General features: G+C 44.3%; 1 protein-coding gene across 1 annotated transcript in view; it reads left to right on the forward strand.

The window, feature by feature from the left end:
* The window catches only part of csmd3a (CUB and Sushi multiple domains 3a), a 164248-nt gene that overhangs the window by 92349 nt on the left and 53291 nt on the right, over positions 1-18608 (forward strand). The window contains exons 40-51 of the mRNA XM_053674960.1: positions 1100-1180; positions 3416-3529; positions 4404-4592; positions 5883-6041; positions 6769-6957; positions 9887-10072; positions 11207-11401; positions 12933-13106; positions 14010-14183; positions 15283-15456; positions 16322-16507; positions 18298-18471. Coding sequence (XP_053530935.1) covers positions 1100-1180; positions 3416-3529; positions 4404-4592; positions 5883-6041; positions 6769-6957; positions 9887-10072; positions 11207-11401; positions 12933-13106; positions 14010-14183; positions 15283-15456; positions 16322-16507; positions 18298-18471 — 1995 coding nt within the window. The remainder of the gene's footprint in view (positions 1-1099; positions 1181-3415; positions 3530-4403; positions 4593-5882; positions 6042-6768; positions 6958-9886; positions 10073-11206; positions 11402-12932; positions 13107-14009; positions 14184-15282; positions 15457-16321; positions 16508-18297; positions 18472-18608) is intronic.

The following is an 18608-nucleotide window of genomic DNA, read 5'->3' on the forward strand; positions in this document are numbered from 1 at the left end:
GTGATAGCTTGTGAAATTAAAGCTTTACAAAGCAGTGACACTGGAGACTCCTTCCATGCATGTTGAATACACATCTCCAATACACGATTCATTTATTTTCCACGTGAATTTTTTTTTCTGTACAAGATTCACGTCATTTTTACGTGATTCATTTCCCCCCAGTGAATCATTTCATTTCCATGTGATTCTTTTCCCCCCAGTGAATCATTTCATTTCCATGTGATTCTTTTCCCCCAGTGAATCATTTCATTTCCATGTGATTCGTTTCCCCCAGTGAATTATTTCATTTCCATGTGATTCTTTTCCCCCCAGTGAATCATTTCATTTCCATGTGATTCTTTTCCCCCCAGTGAATCATTTCATTTCCATGTGATTCTTTTCCCCCCAGTGAATCATTTCATTTCCATGTGATTCTTTTCCCCCCGGTGAATCATTTCATTTCCATGTGATTCTTTCCCCCCCGGTGAATCATTTCATTTCCATGTGATTCTTTCCCCCCCGGTGAATCATTTCATTTCCATGTGATTCTTTCCCCCCCATGATTGATTTAATTGTTCACATGTGGTTTGATTTTGGAATTATGTGAATAGTTTGTGAGAAAGATCACGTATTATGTACATAATCCCGTGTGAAAATGAAAGAGACTTTCCCGCAATGGTTCCACGACAGAACCGACTGTCCGTTTACTTTTGTTTGTGTCTAAACGCGTGAAAACACGTCATTTCCATATGATGTCTCCCGTATAGATACTGTATAAAATCCTTTGTCTTTCCAACTGATTAAAATACATTCTGCAAATTAAACTCATAATTATAGCTTTCACAACGCCACCAGCAGTGTGAAGTGTGTGATGACCCCGCCTGCCCTCTCGCAGATTTCCACCCTCGTGCCGTCTGGGAGAAGATTCTGAAGCGTGTCGCAATGAGCCGCTACACCCCCATATTCTGCTGCCCACTGCTTCCTGATCTGTCTTGTGGTGCGAGTGTATTATGATGCATTTTGTTGTTTTTGTTGGACCTGTTGCTTTGTGCGCTGGTCTTAGACTTCTCTCACATTTCAGCCTCTCACTTCTTGTCTGTCACTTTCTGTCTTTTTTTAGCGTACCAGCTCCGTGTGTGTCAGCCTCCTGCGCCCGTCGCGAACGCCGAGATCCTCACTGACGACGACGAGCTTGAAATCGGTAAATCAAAAACGCACACTGGCTGAGAGTGGGGGGAAAGTATCAGTATCGGTGTCTGTATCTGATACACCTAAGGGTGCGGCTAAAGGCAGTCAGGATGGATAACTGGTCCGAGATGCTCCGTCTCTTGCAGTCATCTCAGCTAACTAGCTAACTATCACATCAGTGAACTAACTGAGAATTGAACAGGCTACAAGCTTACCTTTCTGGTTAGCTAACATGCCTAGTGTATATATATATATATAGTTTTTAAAAAAAACAACCCTACATATCTTATGTAAGTTCTACATCAAGAAACTAGCTAGGTAATGCGAGATCGCTAGTTCACCTTCGTACTCGGGAGTTGCCTGTAACGGACCGGTTTAGCCAGCTAACTTTGTTCAAGTTTGTTTACAATGTTGTAATCGTAAAACTTTACGTCTTGAAATCAACAACGTTTCAGTATCTTTCCAGCGTTTCTATGAGACGTGTGTATGTCCGGTCTTTCCCAGCTAGGTCACCGCTTAGCATCATTTAGCCACTGACAGGATGGCAAGCCATAAGAATCGTATAGAGTCACAGTATTTGAAAGTGTTAGTTTAGTCGATAGTTTAGTGCTCCTTGTGTTTTTTTAATGCTAATCCATAATATTTAGCGGATAACATTTTAGCTACTGTGACATCGGTCCGCTTCCTAAATAAACGTCTTGATCGATTCTTCAATAGATTATAAACACGCAGCGTGAGGTTGCGGCTACGCCGGTCTTTTTTCGCGACCAGGTCGCGAACTCCATAGTGCTACAATTATCCATGTTTGGATTTGAACCTAAAGTGGGCGTGGCCTAAACATTCCAGCTCCTGAAACCCTGAGAAAAACGAAACCCTGACTGTTTACCCTCTTATCGTTGTTTGTTCCGCAACCTACATACCTGACCTAATTCATATCGTAATCGGATTTACTCCAATTGCAGATCCGCGCGAACAATATGTGAAGTACAGTACAGTGCAAAAGTTTTGGCCTCCTAAAGATTTTCCTGGAGGGGGATGTTTTGTGTAGTTTTTCTGTGTCAGCATGTTTCAGCATTCCAAACATTTGACATTCCAAACCGAAACGTTATGGAGAGAAATGTCTGAATATCATTTCAAGAACTTTAATTGTTTATTTCTTCTTAATAGTCCAGTTTGAAATGTCGAAACGTCTCATTTTATTCTTTTGGGTGCCATCTTTGCGCCACGGGATTTCTTTCGCACGGTATGCGCTTTATAGACTTCATTTATGCGTATGCGTGTTATATATTCCGGTCCAATGACATTTACCGTCGGCGTTACCGTAGCAACTATGAGCGCGAGTCGTGTCGGCACACTCGGCTTTTTTTAATCATGCCGCCTGTGATTTAAACTATTTCCGACGCAACAAAACGTCACGTAAGTGTGCTGTAAACACCGCCGTCACGTCACCGCGGACGACTCGGATCACTGTGACGGAGATCGGTGAACCTCCTCGTTCCGTTAAGTAAGGAATAAAACACGGCGTGCTTGATTGTTTATAGGAAAATAATCGAGGATTAATCAGCAGGTTAGTTCCTGTCATCATGTACATCACAGCACCTATACCGACCTCTGTTTCCCAGTCTCTCTGTCTCTCTCTTTCTCGCTCTTAAAGTTAACGACGACATCTTCATTGCCATCACAGCTACAAATACGAGTCCAGTCAGTATTTGACACAAATGACCTTATCTAAGTGCGACCATTGAATGGACAGTGTGAAAAAGACTATGTGACAGGCAGGAAAGTCGTTCGCGTGTGCTCGGGTTCTTGACCTCGACGTGACCTCGTGTGTTTTATTAGCGTTTTATCTCACCAGGAGCAGTGACATTATTCACATGCGCGGGACACACACGCCGTTTCCTCTGGTGAGAGCAATTAGTCAGAAAGGTTTTCCCCGACTATTGTTCTTTAATTTAACAGATTATTAAAAGGATCACACGCCTCGTTTGACTGGGACGGGAATTTATTCCAGATGGGTGTGTGTACGCAAACCGGGCTCTCCGTCGGATTATTAACAGATTATTTAACTGCGTGTGAACATGGCTACTGGCTCTGGCGTTTATTTCCATTATTCACGTGTAAGTAAACCCCTCACTGCAAAGGTTTTCTCTGTCCCCTTGATTTGTCATCATTACTGTCATCCCTGTAAGCAGACAAATCTCGCTAATATCCTTGTGTGTGTGTGTGTGTGTGTGTGTGTGCTCAACAGGAGATATCATCAGGTACCGGTGCCTTCCTGGCTTCACGTTGGTGGGCAGTGAGATCTTGACGTGCCGTCTGGGTGAGAGGTTGCAGATGGATGGCACACCTCCAGCTTGCCAAGGTGAGCTTGGCAGCGACGCCTCATTTGTTTCTCACGGCGTTTTCTCATTAACGTCCTGTCCCGCGTGCTCGCTCAGCATTCTTCAGCCTCTTTAGTTCCGCATGTGACGGGTTTATGGTCCTCAGAACCGCCGTCGGGCTTTAATTAGAAGTTTTATCTGTAATCGTAAGAACGGAGCGTATTCCGGAACCGACCCGGTGCGTTTTCTTAACTCTTCATATCCACATTCCCATCGATTTATTTTATTTTATTTTTTTTCCAGGTGTCGTTAAAATATCAGATTTGTCACGTCGGTTATTAAGAAATATGAAAGATCCTTCTGGAAATAGACACACAAACGCCTCGTCCCGTCTTCCGGGGACCCTCTAGCGCGAGTGTACGGTGAATTAGAGATGGAAGACGTTGTGATGTTTCAGATCGGACGTCATTCAGAAGAAAACACATTTTTGAGAATACGGTACAGTGAAAAGAAAAAGAGGAGCGAACCTTCACTCCGTGGCTGCCCGTGCTCCCAAATACGACCGAGGGTGCCGATATTTTACTCTTTAGTGAAAGTACAGAGGAGTTCCCAGAGCGCGGTCTTTCTTTTAAACGTCCTTCTGCCGTGTTTACGATCTCCGTCGCGTTAACGGAACGAGCGATGCGAACAGACAGGCATTTGCCTTGCTGATTAAAATGAATTAAGCACTATTTGTAGCTCCGCCCACATGCCCAGGCTTAGCTGACATGGTAATCATATTGGATTGCTAGGCAGTAGAAATAGCAACAACATGGAGGACTCGTTTGCAAAGCCGAACGGTGCCGACAGATCTCTACACGTTGATACGCGATGGTCCGTCTCGACCTTACGGGTTCAACTTTGCTTTCTTTCCAGTGCGATGCCCCGATAACGAGGTGCTGTTCGACTCCACGGGCGTGATCTTGAGTCCAGGCTTCCCGGAAAACTACCCCAACCAGCAGATGTGCTCGTGGATGATCAGCGTGGAGAAGGGCTACAATATCACCCTGCACTTTGAGCTATTCCAAACAGAGAAGGAGTTTGACATCCTGGAGATCTTTGATGGTACATAGACACATAGGTTAAGTAAGAAATAAAGCACTCGGGGTGGTGACGTTATCGGGAAAATAATCGATGAAGGGGTTCCTCTTATACCGCCCTCAAATGCATCGTTGCTCCTATACAGCGGCAGTTTTTCAACGATTGTAATTCTTGATTTATTCCTTCAAGAACGTCGCACTTTTTTTTATCCGTTTACGGTTACTTTTAAAGTCGTACGACTTCCGCAAATTAAAAAACTGACGCGCTAGTGATACCGCTCAGTCTGAAAAACTTCAAAGTTACACCTCGGACTGTCGCAAAACGCTGACACTGGAGACTCCTTCCAAAAACCTCCCGTAAACATCTCTTTATTTCCTGTCATGCTATCCGTCTACGTGTTACTATAGAAACGATAGCACAATGGATATCACGGTAGATATCACGAGCGCTTCAACCGAACCCCGTGATTCGCCTTGCGGCCGGAACGACTCTCGCGCTTCTGACCAATCGGAGTCCAGAATTCAACATGGTCGTATGAACGAGCATAATTCAACGCGCATGTGAATGTCCTTAAACGAACCGGTTATGTTGTCCTACCCCGTTAACAATTCCTGACCGTGATGGTTCTTATCCCGTGCTGATGATAGTAAGACGAGACGCGCCCGGACGCTGGATCGCTGTTTGGAATTTATTATCACGATATTTATTATTCTGAACCGCATTTAAAATGTCATTAGACGGTAATTACTTAAGTGCGCACTATTAGCAAATGACCCTATAACTCATCATTGATTAGTAGGTCGTTAAATGCCCGTGGCGTTCGCAGAGCCCCAGTGGACCAGCAAGTGAGAGGACTTCCATCGTTCCGAAACTTCCGTATTTATTACACACATCCGATTCTGACGCGTCCATCATCGTCAACTCGCAGGGTTACGTTTTACGGGCGGACAACGCCGCTCTCGCCGTGTCTGTCTGTTGCTTTTGAACGGAGGTGCGTTGCGTCAGGATGTTATGACAGACGCTTCACGAGAGACAAAGCTTCTTCCTCAAACAACCGCTGCGGTGTAGGCTCGTCGTTCCGCTCGTACCCGAGTCGCTTTGAAGGGGCGTTATGATGATAACGCAGGGAGATTAGATTCATGCGTGCGTGATCTAGATGATGACTGGGTACCGGGCGTTGTTTGGAAATGGTATGAATGGAAATAGTTTTCACACCAGAGCTGGCCGTGTTTATCTTTTTTTCCAGTTAATTCGTCGAATGAACGGATCAAACCTAGAGAAAAACTAAAAACGCGTTCTTCCATGTTCACTCAGGACCCAACATCTACAGCCCGAGCGTCGCGGCTTTGAGCGGCGAGCTCTCCGTGCCCTTCACCCTCAGCACCACGGGCCACCAGCTCCTCCTGCGCTGGTCCTCCGACCACGGCACCAACCGCAAGGGCTTCCGCATCACGTACGTGGGTGAGTATCAAAGTATGTATCCCCCCCGATTGGTAATTCTTTCTCAGTCGCATGCGTGTCTCACTGCGTGACAATGCGTGTGCATCTGTCTGTCCTGGCCGCGTGTCCGCCATCCGTCCTGTCTGTAAGCCCATGCCGTCTTTCCATTCGTTAAGTGCTTTGTGCTCGTGTGTGTTTCGGATCCTCACATGCCGAGCTGAACGGTTGTGTGATACACGATATCGCATACGCTTTCACACACTTAATATCAGACTGTAAATATAAAGAATACGCTGCTTAATATTATTCATTACAGTGTGTGTGTGTGTGTGTGTGCTTATACGCAAACATACATTATGTATAGTAGAGTCTGTTTTTAAGTCATTAATTATGACAAACAAATCCGGTTTTGTCTAAATTATATTTATGAAAAATGACACATTGGTTTGTTTTTTTTTTTGTTTTGTTTTGTTGTTTTTTTAATGATTTTATTTATTAATATCTTAAAGCAGTTGGTGCGCGGAGGCGTGTACTCGTTAATCATATTTCCAGAGTAGATCACATTTCTGTCATGGTTTTATTTTTTTTTATAGCTTGTTTTTTTTTTATTTCTCAGAATAATGTCGACTCTGTGCAAACTTCCACGCTTGTTTTAATTCACGATGGAATAAAAACGGCATGCTTACTCCGCTTTGGTTCGTTCCTACGCCACACTATAGCACGTCCAGTATTTTTCTCATGTCTGTGCGTTTATCTATAGCGATGTACTGCAGCACTCCAGACTCTCCGCAGCACGGCTTCGTGGTTAGCCAGACCGGCGGCCATGTTAACAGCGTCGTGCGCTGGGCCTGTGACCGCGGATACAGGCTGATCGGGAAAAGCGTGGCCATGTGCAAGAAGACCGAATTCGGCTATCTAACCTGGGACGTTTCCGTGCCAGCATGCCAAGGTACAATGTGGATTTCCAGCAAGTCGACTAGGCTTAGTGGAACTAGAATATTGCTAGCATGAATAAAAAATAATTACGATAGTTACGAATGAAGGATGATCTGATCCTGAAACCGAATACCGAACCTTCTTTGAGATGATATGATGCAAGAAGTATGGTTCAAGGTCAGAATCGTATACTTCTCGTGTAGCTCTCTGAATAGTGTCAATATGTCGGTCTGAATACAGCCCTGTCGAGGTTAAGGGTGGGGGGGGGGGCGGGTTTACTTTTGCACTTTATATAACGTCACATTCACCGATCGGTCACAACATTAAAACCACTGAGAGGTGAAGTGGATAACATTGATTATATTGCTACGATGGGACACGTCGAGCAGTGGGATGTACTTATTAGGCAGCAGGTGAACAGGAAACTGTGTCGGAAGCAGGAAAAATGGGCAGGCGTAAGGATCAGAGAGACTTCGACAACGGCCAAACTGTGATGGCTAGACGACTGGGTCAGACCGGGCGTTAAAACGGCAGGTCTTGTGGGGTGTTCCTGGTATGCAGGGGTTAGAACCTTCCAAAAGTGGTCCACGGAAGGACAACCGGTGAACCGGCGACAGCGTCCCGGATGCCCATGGCTCGTCGATGTACGTGTGGAGCGAAGGCTGATCCGTCTGGTCCGATCCCACAGAAGAGCTCCTGTAGCACAGATTGGTGAAAATGTCAATGTTGGTTACGATAGAAAGGAGACGGAACACACAGCAGGTTGCGTAGCTGTAGACCTGTCAACGCGCCCATGCTGACCCCTGTCCACTGCTAAAAGCTCCTACAATGGGAACCGGACCGTGGAGCAATGGAAGAAGGTGGCCTGGTCTGACGAACGACGTTTTTATATCCTGTGGATGACCTGGCGAAGATATGGCACCAGGATGCACTATGGGAAGACGGCAAACCAGTGAAGGAAGTGTAACGCTCTGGGTCCCGGCATTCGTGTGAATGTTACTTTGACACATACAACCTACCTAAACATTAATGCAGGCCAAGTACACTCCTTCCTGATAATGCGCTCTGAGACACTGCAGAAAATGTTCAGGGACGGTTTGAGGAACATGACACAGAGCTCAAAGTGTCGCCTCAGCCTCCGAATTCCCCAGATATCAAACAACCCATACACCCCCCACCTCGCAGTTTACAGGACTTCATGGATCTGCTGCTAACGTCTCGGTTCCAGATACCACAGCACACCTTCAGAGGTCTTGTAGAGTCCGTGCCTCGAGTCACGGGTCGGAGCGGCACAAGCGGAGGACCTACGCGTTATTAAACAGGTGGTTTTAATATGATAGCTGATCGGTGTGTATTATACAAATATAAACGCAAATTCAGAAGTCCTCAAACATAAAGACAACACCAGATGTCTGTAATGTCCTGTGACACACAGCCTTCTTGTGCCCCTTTCAAACCGGACACCATCCGAGGGGCTTTATTGGCCGGCTCATCGGCGCAGGAACAGGCGATGTCAACAGCAGGCATCAGTTTCGCCTTTGTTCGTTCTAATTAATACTGTTAGACAACAAAGGGCGCCTCACTCTGTATGCGCCGTTATTAGCATGCTACGTGAGATCCGTTGTTGCTTTGATTTATTTCATTAGATTTTAGTGCTCAATAATTGCGCATCTCATTACGTACCATAGGCTTATTGATGTCCTCTTTGAACAAGCTCCAGCTCCGGACTTAATTAAACAATATCTGCCATGCTGGCTAATCAGAGCCTCGTTTCGATCAAGCGGGAAAAAAAAAAAAATAATTATTACGACTCCATTCAAAGGTGTAGCGGGGCAGGGGCGGGGTGATCCCGAATTAATAGCTTAGTGTGTCAAACAGTCAGAGGTTCAACATCGCGCCTTCCTTTCCGATTAAACAAGTCGTTGCTAGGAAGTGTTTCACCGTGCTGCAGTTGAATCGATGGCATCGACGTGCTGACTGAAGGAATGGCATTTCTTTGACCCGCTTGTGGATAATCGGCCATCGAGAGCCCACGTGTATTTCGGCGCTACATGATCTGACACGAATCAGTGGCATTTTTCAGACGCCCATAACGATACGTAAGCTGGATGCTTCGCTCATGCGTATGCGTGAAGAGCTTTGAAGAGACGGAGTAAAGAAGAACTCCATCATGTGCAATGTGTAAAGTACAAATCCACACAACAGACATTATCAACTGTTCGGGGAAGTTTGTCTTCTCATAATACACTTAAAAGCCCTGGTTTATATAAAATAAAATAAAATAAAATAAAAATAAAATAAAATAAAAACCCATATACATATGGGGTCTCATATGGCGGACACTTTATTCACATAATCTAAGACGGTACTAAATGGACTGAAGGGGAAGAAAGTGTTGCAATTAAACATGGTTACGTAAGGAGATGTTTATTAAACATTCATGGAAGGAGTCTCCAGTATCAAGAGAGAGAAAAGTGAGCGAACAACTGCTCGGACATGAGTGAGAAAAGGAGCTTATTTCGTGGACGTCCATCGGCGTTACATGTAACTATAAGTGTATGTAGTTATAAATGGATAAAAAAAAAAAAAAGTATGATATGTTGTGTTGTTGTAATAATAAATAAATAAATAAATAAGAGTCATTGTTGGTAAATTGCTGGGGTATAATAGGAATAAAACACTTCTGGATACGCCGTTATTGTAACGTTAGAGTAACTCCACTTCATGGTCCACCTTACTTGATATTGTGTAATATTTACTAAGATGTCCTTTAAATGCCGTGGGCTGTTTTTTTTTTTTTGTCGTTTTTACTCCAGCACCAACTAGACTCCAATTAGAGACAGAAGTAGATGATCCAGTCTTTGCCAAAACATCCAGTCTGGAGTGATTACAGTCTTACGTACTGAGATAAGAATTAATTACGTCCTCTTTTTTTCCCCCAGCTGTGTCTTGCGGCATGCCAGCAGCTCCCGTGAACGGAGGCGTACTGGCGCCCGATTACTCGGCAGGCACGCGGGCGACGTATTTCTGCAACGAAGGTTTCCGGCTCTCCTCTAAAGAGGTGACGAGCACGGTGTGCCAGGCCGATGGGACCTGGAGCAGTCACAACAAGATCCCACGCTGCACCGGTGAGCCGCGGCGAAGCCAGACGTCTCGTCGTGTCCGCGGCTTCATCGGCGCGGTTGTCATCCGTGATCCGAACCGTAATTAGGTCCTGTCGAGACGAGGGATAGCTTTTGACTTGTATGTGTTTTGACGGTACATCCGCATAGGGAGCGATTAGTCTTCGTTAAGCTTCGTCACGTTTCGGGTTACTGCACGTAGAACCTTGGATTTTTGAGTCGATCCGCGTCGGTTTAGTTGAAACGTTTGGAAAAGTAGTATCTTATCGAGTACAAAAAAAAAAAAAACAACTGAAATATTCCTCAGTTTGATATTATTATAAAATAAGAATATTAACCAGCATGAAATCGCTTGTCTCTGCCCTGTAATGGCTTGGCATCGCTTCCTCGGATAGAAAATCCACCGTATTCAAAATAAGACCAGTCGACTAGTTGTCTTTCCCAACCAGACTGATTTCAGAACATTATCAGTGCATCAGTGCAGTTTGATTTCGATAAACAACATCAAAGAGCTCATCGAACCACCACACTGCGGTCGAGAGCCACACGGGCTACGGATTACATCCGTTAACGAAGAAAACATATCAATGATATCATTGATTCTGAAACTGATTACACGCAGCATGCAAGCTTTTGTCCATCACCACAGCCTTACTCGCCCTTTCGCATTCTTTTACACTCGGACCGGAACGAATCGAATTATCCTCAGTGGCCGTGCACGTGCGTTATTACGCAAGCGTCATGCTTATATAATAAAAATGCCATAAAGTCATCGGGAAAGACCATTCAATCGGTAAGTGCCACGTACCGTGTAAGGAAATTCGATAAGACTTTCCATGTAGGCCCGGTGTAATGACCAGCGAATACCTTCGCAAGCTTTTATAATGTATTAATAAGGGAAACATGATGATTTGTTGTAATATGAAAAAAATACGAGGTCGAATTAGTTTAGTACTTGTGACTCATAATGGCTTATAAACGAATTATAACGCATTGTGAGTGTGTTTATCGTTCCTTACGGACACGGCCTTTGTAGAAAGTGTTTCCGAGTGTTCATCGATTGCGACGGGTCTAGTCCGTGGTGCTTGTTTAATACATGATTATGTAATATATGATCTAAAGAGCCGTTTTATCCCGCAGTCATGGTGTGCCCGAGTATCGGCTCCTTCACGCTGGACCACGGCAAGTGGAAGATCGTTAACGGATCTCGCTATGAATACAGAACCAAGATCGCATTTAGCTGTAACCCCGGTTACTACCGGCTCGGCCCCGCCCATATCTACTGTACGTCTAATGGGACGTGGAGCTGGAGGAACGAAAGGCCGCGCTGCAAGGGTGAGTTTAGCGCTGAGCTTGGAATTTAACGTGCCATGACTTTGGTTAACGTGGCCTGTGTATACAAATTTATTAGGCTTTAACTGTTTATTGCACGTTATCTGTCAGCATTGTTTTTACTGTCTGGCAAAGCAGAGCGCAGGACTAGAGGCTCTAATGCTGAATGTGCACTATGGGGTGTGTAGGACGGTATTGGCGGGGGGTTATGTCTAATAATCAGTGCTAAATCTTGATTTTTGGAAACAGGTCAGAGAACAGAGAGAGAGTTGCGTCATTTGACCCCCAATACTTAGGGTTAGGATTATGGAAGAAATATTTATATATATATATATTTTTTATTTTTTTCTTCCATTGAATTGTCCTAGAAATAAGAAAACTAACAGCAGCTTATGAAACAAAAATTCCAATATTCCAAAATGAGGAGTCTAGTGATCGATATAGGCGACAGATAAATTAGCCAAAGCGATTTTTTTGAGTGCGTCTGGGAAAGAAAAACAAGATCGATAGCTATTATATTTATTCACGAGGCGTTTCATTTTTGCAAATCGAACTAAAATGCACGAGAAAATTGTTGTACGAGTTTGCCCGTGCACGTCGTCAGCTCCTTTTTCTCTTCTCTCTGCTCAGACTAGGGCTTCCTACCAATTTCAAGCGATCATGGCGCCCAACATGAGGCCCAATCTAAATCTAAAGCCACGTCTAAATCTAAAGACGCTTATAAATTGTGTTCTTTATTCATCTGCAGCTTTCAAAACGTGTAGTCGGTGATAAATAAGTTACTATGACGATAACTACTTTTTTTTATATATAAAAGGATGTTATTTTTAGATATTAGTGTAGTCCACCTATAGTACGGTACATGGTCCAGAAGCTTCTCGCCATCGTGTGATAGCATCACCCACGTCCTTATCGTTGGCAGGGATGCGGTGACGTCCGTCACGACTTTTACCTCCTACGATAAAGTCGTCGCGCTTTGCTTGCCTTCGCGCTAGAAATCCGAAGCCGTTTATCCGCCTTCTCAACCCAGCGTTGCGTGGAAAATCAATCCTCTTCCGTACGTAAAGACAAGTCTGAACGTGAGCAGGGCAGATGTATAGGTGAGAAAACGTGTACTCGAACGTCTCTCTCCACTTGAAAGCGGCTCGGCCGTAGAGCTCTGGCTCCGACCGTAAGATTAACGAGGCTCGTATGTTGACGTCGGGTCTCCACGTCAAACACGTGTCTATCTGTACTTTCGTAAAGCGTTTCGATCTGCGGTCTGATACGGTGTGTTTGAGCAGGACTTGCTTGCTTTTCACCAAAGCGATAAACCCGAGACGTTTATTGCTCGACATTAGTCAGCTCTCCTTGTGTTCTCTGTCGGTGTCTGGTGTTTTTAAAGGGGGCAAAGAGAAGAGATGAATAAGAAGGAGAAAGAAAAAAAAAGAAAAAAAACCCAGACCATTAAATTGGGTGTAAATTACAGCTGTAGCTTTGACATTGTGATACTTGCCAGCTCATTCCTCTGCTTCTATATTGCCTCTTACTGCAGTTATTTCTTGCGGAATGCTGCCCACTCCTCCTAATGGGAAGAAAATTGGAACTCAGACGACCTTCGGAGCGACGGCCATTTTCACCTGTGACGTGGGCTACATTCTGGTCGGCTCGACAGTACGCGAGTGTCTGGCGTCGGGGCTCTGGAGCGGCTCGGAGACTCGTTGCCTGGGTACCGAATCTTATTTTCGATTTCTCCCAAAGTGACGAAAGAAATGAATAGAAAACGAATCGGTAACAGTGAGTACGTTACGATTTCATCGTTTCATCCGACTAGCTTTAGCTCGGTGTTTGTTTTTGATCGTTCATAAGAGGAAATACTCTCCGTTTCGACGTAGAAATACACACGGGTGTACTCGCTTTCGTTGAATACTGTAGGTGCGAAAGCTCATGGGATGAACAGTGGACCTCGTCTCATGGCACGAACAAAGCCGCACTCTTTAGTAACCGCCTGGTCAGGATGACGGTTAAATTTAGCCGACTACTTTGTTGATGTTTTGGGAAACAGGACCGACTAAATGTGTGAGAAAATACGTGTGAGATGACGGTGGCTCGGCAGAGTGTTTGAGCTCTCCTGGTGAGGGGAGCGACTGTACCGTATCATCAGTCACTAGGTTCCACAAGCTGCTCCGGATCCAAGCCACACACACACGCAGACGCACACACACTCCCAATCCTCATGCTGTCTCTGCGCTGAGCCATAATTTTACATTATGCTTTCCATCATGAGACCCATCAAGGCAACGTCTCGGCTCTCCCCCAAACACCTGCCTTATGCGGAACAGATGCCACAACGCCTTTACGCAGCAACACTATCTCGCACCTCGACACAACTCGAGCGATCGCTCATTTCCTCGCACGTGAAAGCTGTCACACGCTCGCGTACGTTATACAGCGCCGTTATCGCCCCGGGTTTGCGTTTTGTCGAGCAGCGTCTTTTGCGCCTATCTGCTCTCCTGAGGTTCTAATAAGAGTGAATCTATCACGTCACTGTTGAATCGTCTGTTTGTTTATTTCCATTCAGAAGGCCAGTCGGTCCGGAGAGTTTTATTCCTTGTGTTTTGTCACCCCTCAGCGGGCCACTGTGGAGAACCGGAGCAGATCGTGAACGGTCAGGTGATCGGAGAGAACTTTGGCTACAGGGACACGGTGGTTTATCAGTGCAACCCAGGCTTCAGACTCATCGGTTCCTCTGTACGAATCTGCCAGCAGGACCACAGCTGGTCAGGACAACTGCCATCCTGTGTGTGTGAGTGTTCAACGTCCTTCGGGTGTCCACTGGCACATGCGTTATTTCGATCCATGGAGTGATGCTAAAAATGTTCCGACTCTGATTCTCTAATCGAACATTCAAAGCATTACTTCTTTCAACCTCTGTTTTATTATTGATACTGAAATTGGTGTAAAATCGCATTACAGGATGAATATGTGTATTACGGGGCTAAACGGTTAATACACCTGACTCAAGTCATTAAGGATGCAATTAGCTGGCGGGAAAAATGCTAAACTGTTCGCTACGGCGGTCCTTCGGGACTGGGATCACTCGGGGATTCCTAAGCTTTTCCCCGGCGTTAGTTCCTCTCCAGCTTGTACCACAACTTTAGAAATGTGATTACTCAGATCATGCGCTCGGGCTCCGGGAGTCGAATTGTAAGCCATTCATGTCCTCGAGGACGGGATTCGAGACGCCTGATCCGGAGGATTAGGCTGACAAACAGAGAAATAGAAAGTAAGTCAAGGTTTGGGATCAAATCCGGGCGAAAAGTGAGAGAAAGGTTCATTACAGTGTTTTATACAGACACGGAGAAAAAAAAAAAAATACAGGTGTGTTGAGTTGTACCACCTCTCACCTAAAAAAAAAAAAATCCCAACAACACCTCCTTGTCCTGCAGAAAAACCCAAATTCATGTATTAACGTAAAGTATTAGTGTGTAAAAGTTTTCGTTCGTTGCTTTAAAAGTTGGCATCAGCGTGTAGGTGTACTGTATTGTCTAGTGTTCGCATCTGGTGTGTTTTTTGTTGTTGTTGTTGTTTTTGTTTTTACAACAGATGGCAAAATTTGCATACAATTTGGTGTGCAAAAATAACAAGTTATACTGAGTTTGAGAGACAACTTCTGAGGGGGAAAAAAAGAAAAAAAACCCAACAAACTTTGGACGACTTTCCAGTAATGACTATCATTTCAGCGTCTAAGTCGGAGGTTTAAACCGGACGTTCATTCGGACATGTTAAGAAAGCTATCCGAGTCGCTGGGAATGCTGGATTTTTAACCGAAGACCGTGTGATCTGATGACGAACATGGTCGAGTGGTTTTTAAACACTACTGCATATCATTTGCTTTATGACAGCGATCAGCTGCGGGCATCCAGGAAGTCCGATATACGGGCGTACGGTGGGAGACGGTTTCAACCTGGACGACGTGGTCAGCTTCATCTGCAATGACGGTTACGTGCTGGAGGGACCGTCTCAGGCCCAGTGTCTTCCTGACCGCCAGTGGAGCCATCAACCTCCCATCTGCAGAGGTGAACTCTTTTTTTCAAAGCCTTTTCGAGGAAAAATGGCTTCTTTTAAACGCTACAAGTGTGTGTGTGTGTGGGGGGGGGGGGGGGGGGAGGGGGGGGGTAAAAAATTGTGAGTACGATAGTTCATTTATAAATTGCGGTATAGTAGAAAGAAGATGAAACAAATATTCCTTGTCATCATTTTTTCACTTCTCCAAGTATGTCTGTCCATACTTTTATTTTATTTTATTTTTTTATAATCGAGATAATGGCAAGATATATCAGGTATTTTAACATTTATGAAAGGAGTCTCCAGTGTCAGAGCTGTGACGTCAAGTTTCCCGCTACGGGTCCGGTTCGGAGACGACGGACGGGAGCTAACTTGTTTCATGGACGTTAAGTTTAACTGTAAATGGATTTTTTTTTAAAAAGTACAATGTGTCATTGTTTAATAAATAAAAAACTGTAATGATTGGCATTTTGTTGTGGTAAAGGAGACATAAAACACTTCAGGTCATGCTGTTATTAGAAAATAATCAACTTTGGGGTCCTAGTAATAGCTCTGCTTCTTCGCACAAGCCCGTTATTGATTCCCCCCATACAACACTACAACACTGGGAGTGATTTATTCTTCATTTCAATCTTAGGCCTGAATTGTGACCCCATGTATTAGGAGAAAAGAGGAGCTGTGTGCGGTTTAGAAAGCTAAATTCAATAAACCATGGCCTCACATGAAAAACTTTCAGATAGCACCGATCCTGTTCCACTAAAGCAGTGATAGTATATAGATAGTAGTATTATAGTATAGTAGTATTTTCTTCAAATATGTGACACACTCTTTGTGTGGGGTATTTTTTTTTTTTAAATTGTTTTGCTCTTTCCTCAGTGGTTAACTGCACCGATCCCGGGATACCGGCCAATTCCATACGGAAGAGTAAAATCGAGTTTGGGAATTTCACCTTTGGAACAGTGGTGTCATACGACTGCAATCCCGGGTATCACCTCTTCGGGGCATCGGTCCTGACCTGCCAGCCGGTAGCTTACTGGGACCGGCCGTTACCGGAGTGTATCGGTACGTTCCTGCATTTTTATTTCTTTTGATTTCTTTCTTGCTGGATAAATCCCCTAAAAAAAGGCATAATGCTGAAAGGTATATACAGGTTTCAGACCAGCATATGCTTCCATCCGGATTCCATCCCATCCGTAACTTCTGAGAGACTCCGCCCCTCTAAATTACTCTTTTTTTTTTTTTTTAATCACGTGACCGTCCTGTTGCCATTTAACCTTATTAGTCGCAAAATGTTCCTCCAGCTGTTTCTTTTTAGTAGCACTTACTTTTCCGGCCGTTCGTCGACCCTGTCCCAACTTTTTCGCGACGTGTTGCGGCCATCGAATTCAATTTTTTTTTTTTCTTAAAACGGTACGTTTCCTCAGTTTAAACGTTTGGTATGTTTTCTACGTTCTTTCGTGAATAACATACGGGTTTGAGAGGTTTGCAAATCATTGCATTCTGCTTTTATTGACATTTTACACAGCGTCCCAACTTTTTTGGAATTGGGGTGTTATATATATATATATATATATATATATATATATATACTGAATGTTTCAAATTTTAAAATGCCAAATCTTCCTATACACTTCTATTGCTGAATTATTTTGTGTGTATTATCTTGGGGCATCAACAATCCAAAAACATCTTTTTTAGATAAATTTAGCAATTTTGGGGGGGTTTTTTTTTGCGTTTTTAACAACCACGTAGCAGACACACACCCATCTCGTTCCTGCGGATCACCTCGCTTCTTAAAATAAGGCTTTTAAAATAACACTTGCTGCTGTGATGATAGCTGCATTACACACACCACCGCTGTCTTTGAAAATTCTTCCTTATTTAAATCGTAACACCTCCTGTGGAACGAGAGAAAAAAAAAAAAACAACCCGAAAAACACCTGCAGTAATTTTGAGATCAGTGTTCTACAGATGTCTTTAGTTCAGTCTGGGGTTTAGTTAAGGAAAATGTACTCCCTTGCCCTTGAGGCAGTAAACTGCATCCTGTTTCTGCATTATCATAATTGATACAAACATTTATGAAAACAACAGGAAGTGGAATTTTTAACGAGGAAGCTTCTGCTCCTTGTAAACGATCGCGCTCTGGAACGTTCCGCATTTGATTAAGGAGTAGTTAAAAGAAAAAGCTCTGTTATGCGTCTGAAGTTTTCCGTTTTTAGCTCAAGGACTTTTCCGTGGTATGTGTAAGGTCAATTATGTAAATCAGCACCTGGTCACTAAATTGGTGGAAGCGAAGACGTGTGAAAGTGCGGGAAAATAGTTGAAGGTGTAGTCGCAGAATATATGAATAGCAGTATACTTTTACAACGGTGTATGGTATAATCTTACTATGGAAATGGTTCTGTACATCATAGACACACTGTCTGGACTTACACTATGCCTTTTGTTTCTGGAAATGTATTCATTCCTGTTATTTACATAGAAATAAAACACGATCTTGGCAGCCACGGACGATTAAACTAGCCTAATTTTGCGTGAAAAACACAACCCTGGCACCCTTTCAGATCCTTCTGTCTGCTGCTCCTCCCGCAAACATGGGGCAGTTTGATTCCTGTCCCAGTGGGCCTCTATTAGCTCTTGTTGCAGTTGCCATTTCTGACCACTAGGTGCAATAATAACTCTATGGGGCAGCGAGAATGCTGCCCTGCTTCTAGAAAGTAGAGCAAATCAATGGAACTTCGGCTTATATATGCAACATTTTTTGTTTTTTAACTGTTGGTCATTAGTATTTCGGAAGGATTGACATGTATGGAGTTGTGAATAAGGACTTTCTAACGTATTCTGTGTTTCAGAGGTGGATTGCGGTCACCCTGGCGTCCCGCCTCACGCCCTTCTGATCGGAGAAAAGTTCACGTTCGGTTCTACCGTACGCTATACGTGCATGGGAGGACGACGGCTGATCGGAGACGCCACGCGGACCTGCCAGCTCACCGGCCACTGGAGCGGCTCCCTGCCTCACTGCTCAGGTCAGACTTCCTTCCTACAGCACTATACTGTGTATGTCCAAAAGTCTGTGGACACCTAACCATCACACGCACGTAGATTTTGGAGCGTGGCTGTAGGGATTCGTGTTCATGTATCTACGAGAGCGTTAGTGAGGTCG

Source organism: Ictalurus punctatus, chromosome 23 (assembly GCF_001660625.3).
Source record: "Ictalurus punctatus breed USDA103 chromosome 23, Coco_2.0, whole genome shotgun sequence".
Taxonomy (NCBI): Eukaryota; Metazoa; Chordata; class Actinopteri; order Siluriformes; family Ictaluridae; genus Ictalurus; species Ictalurus punctatus.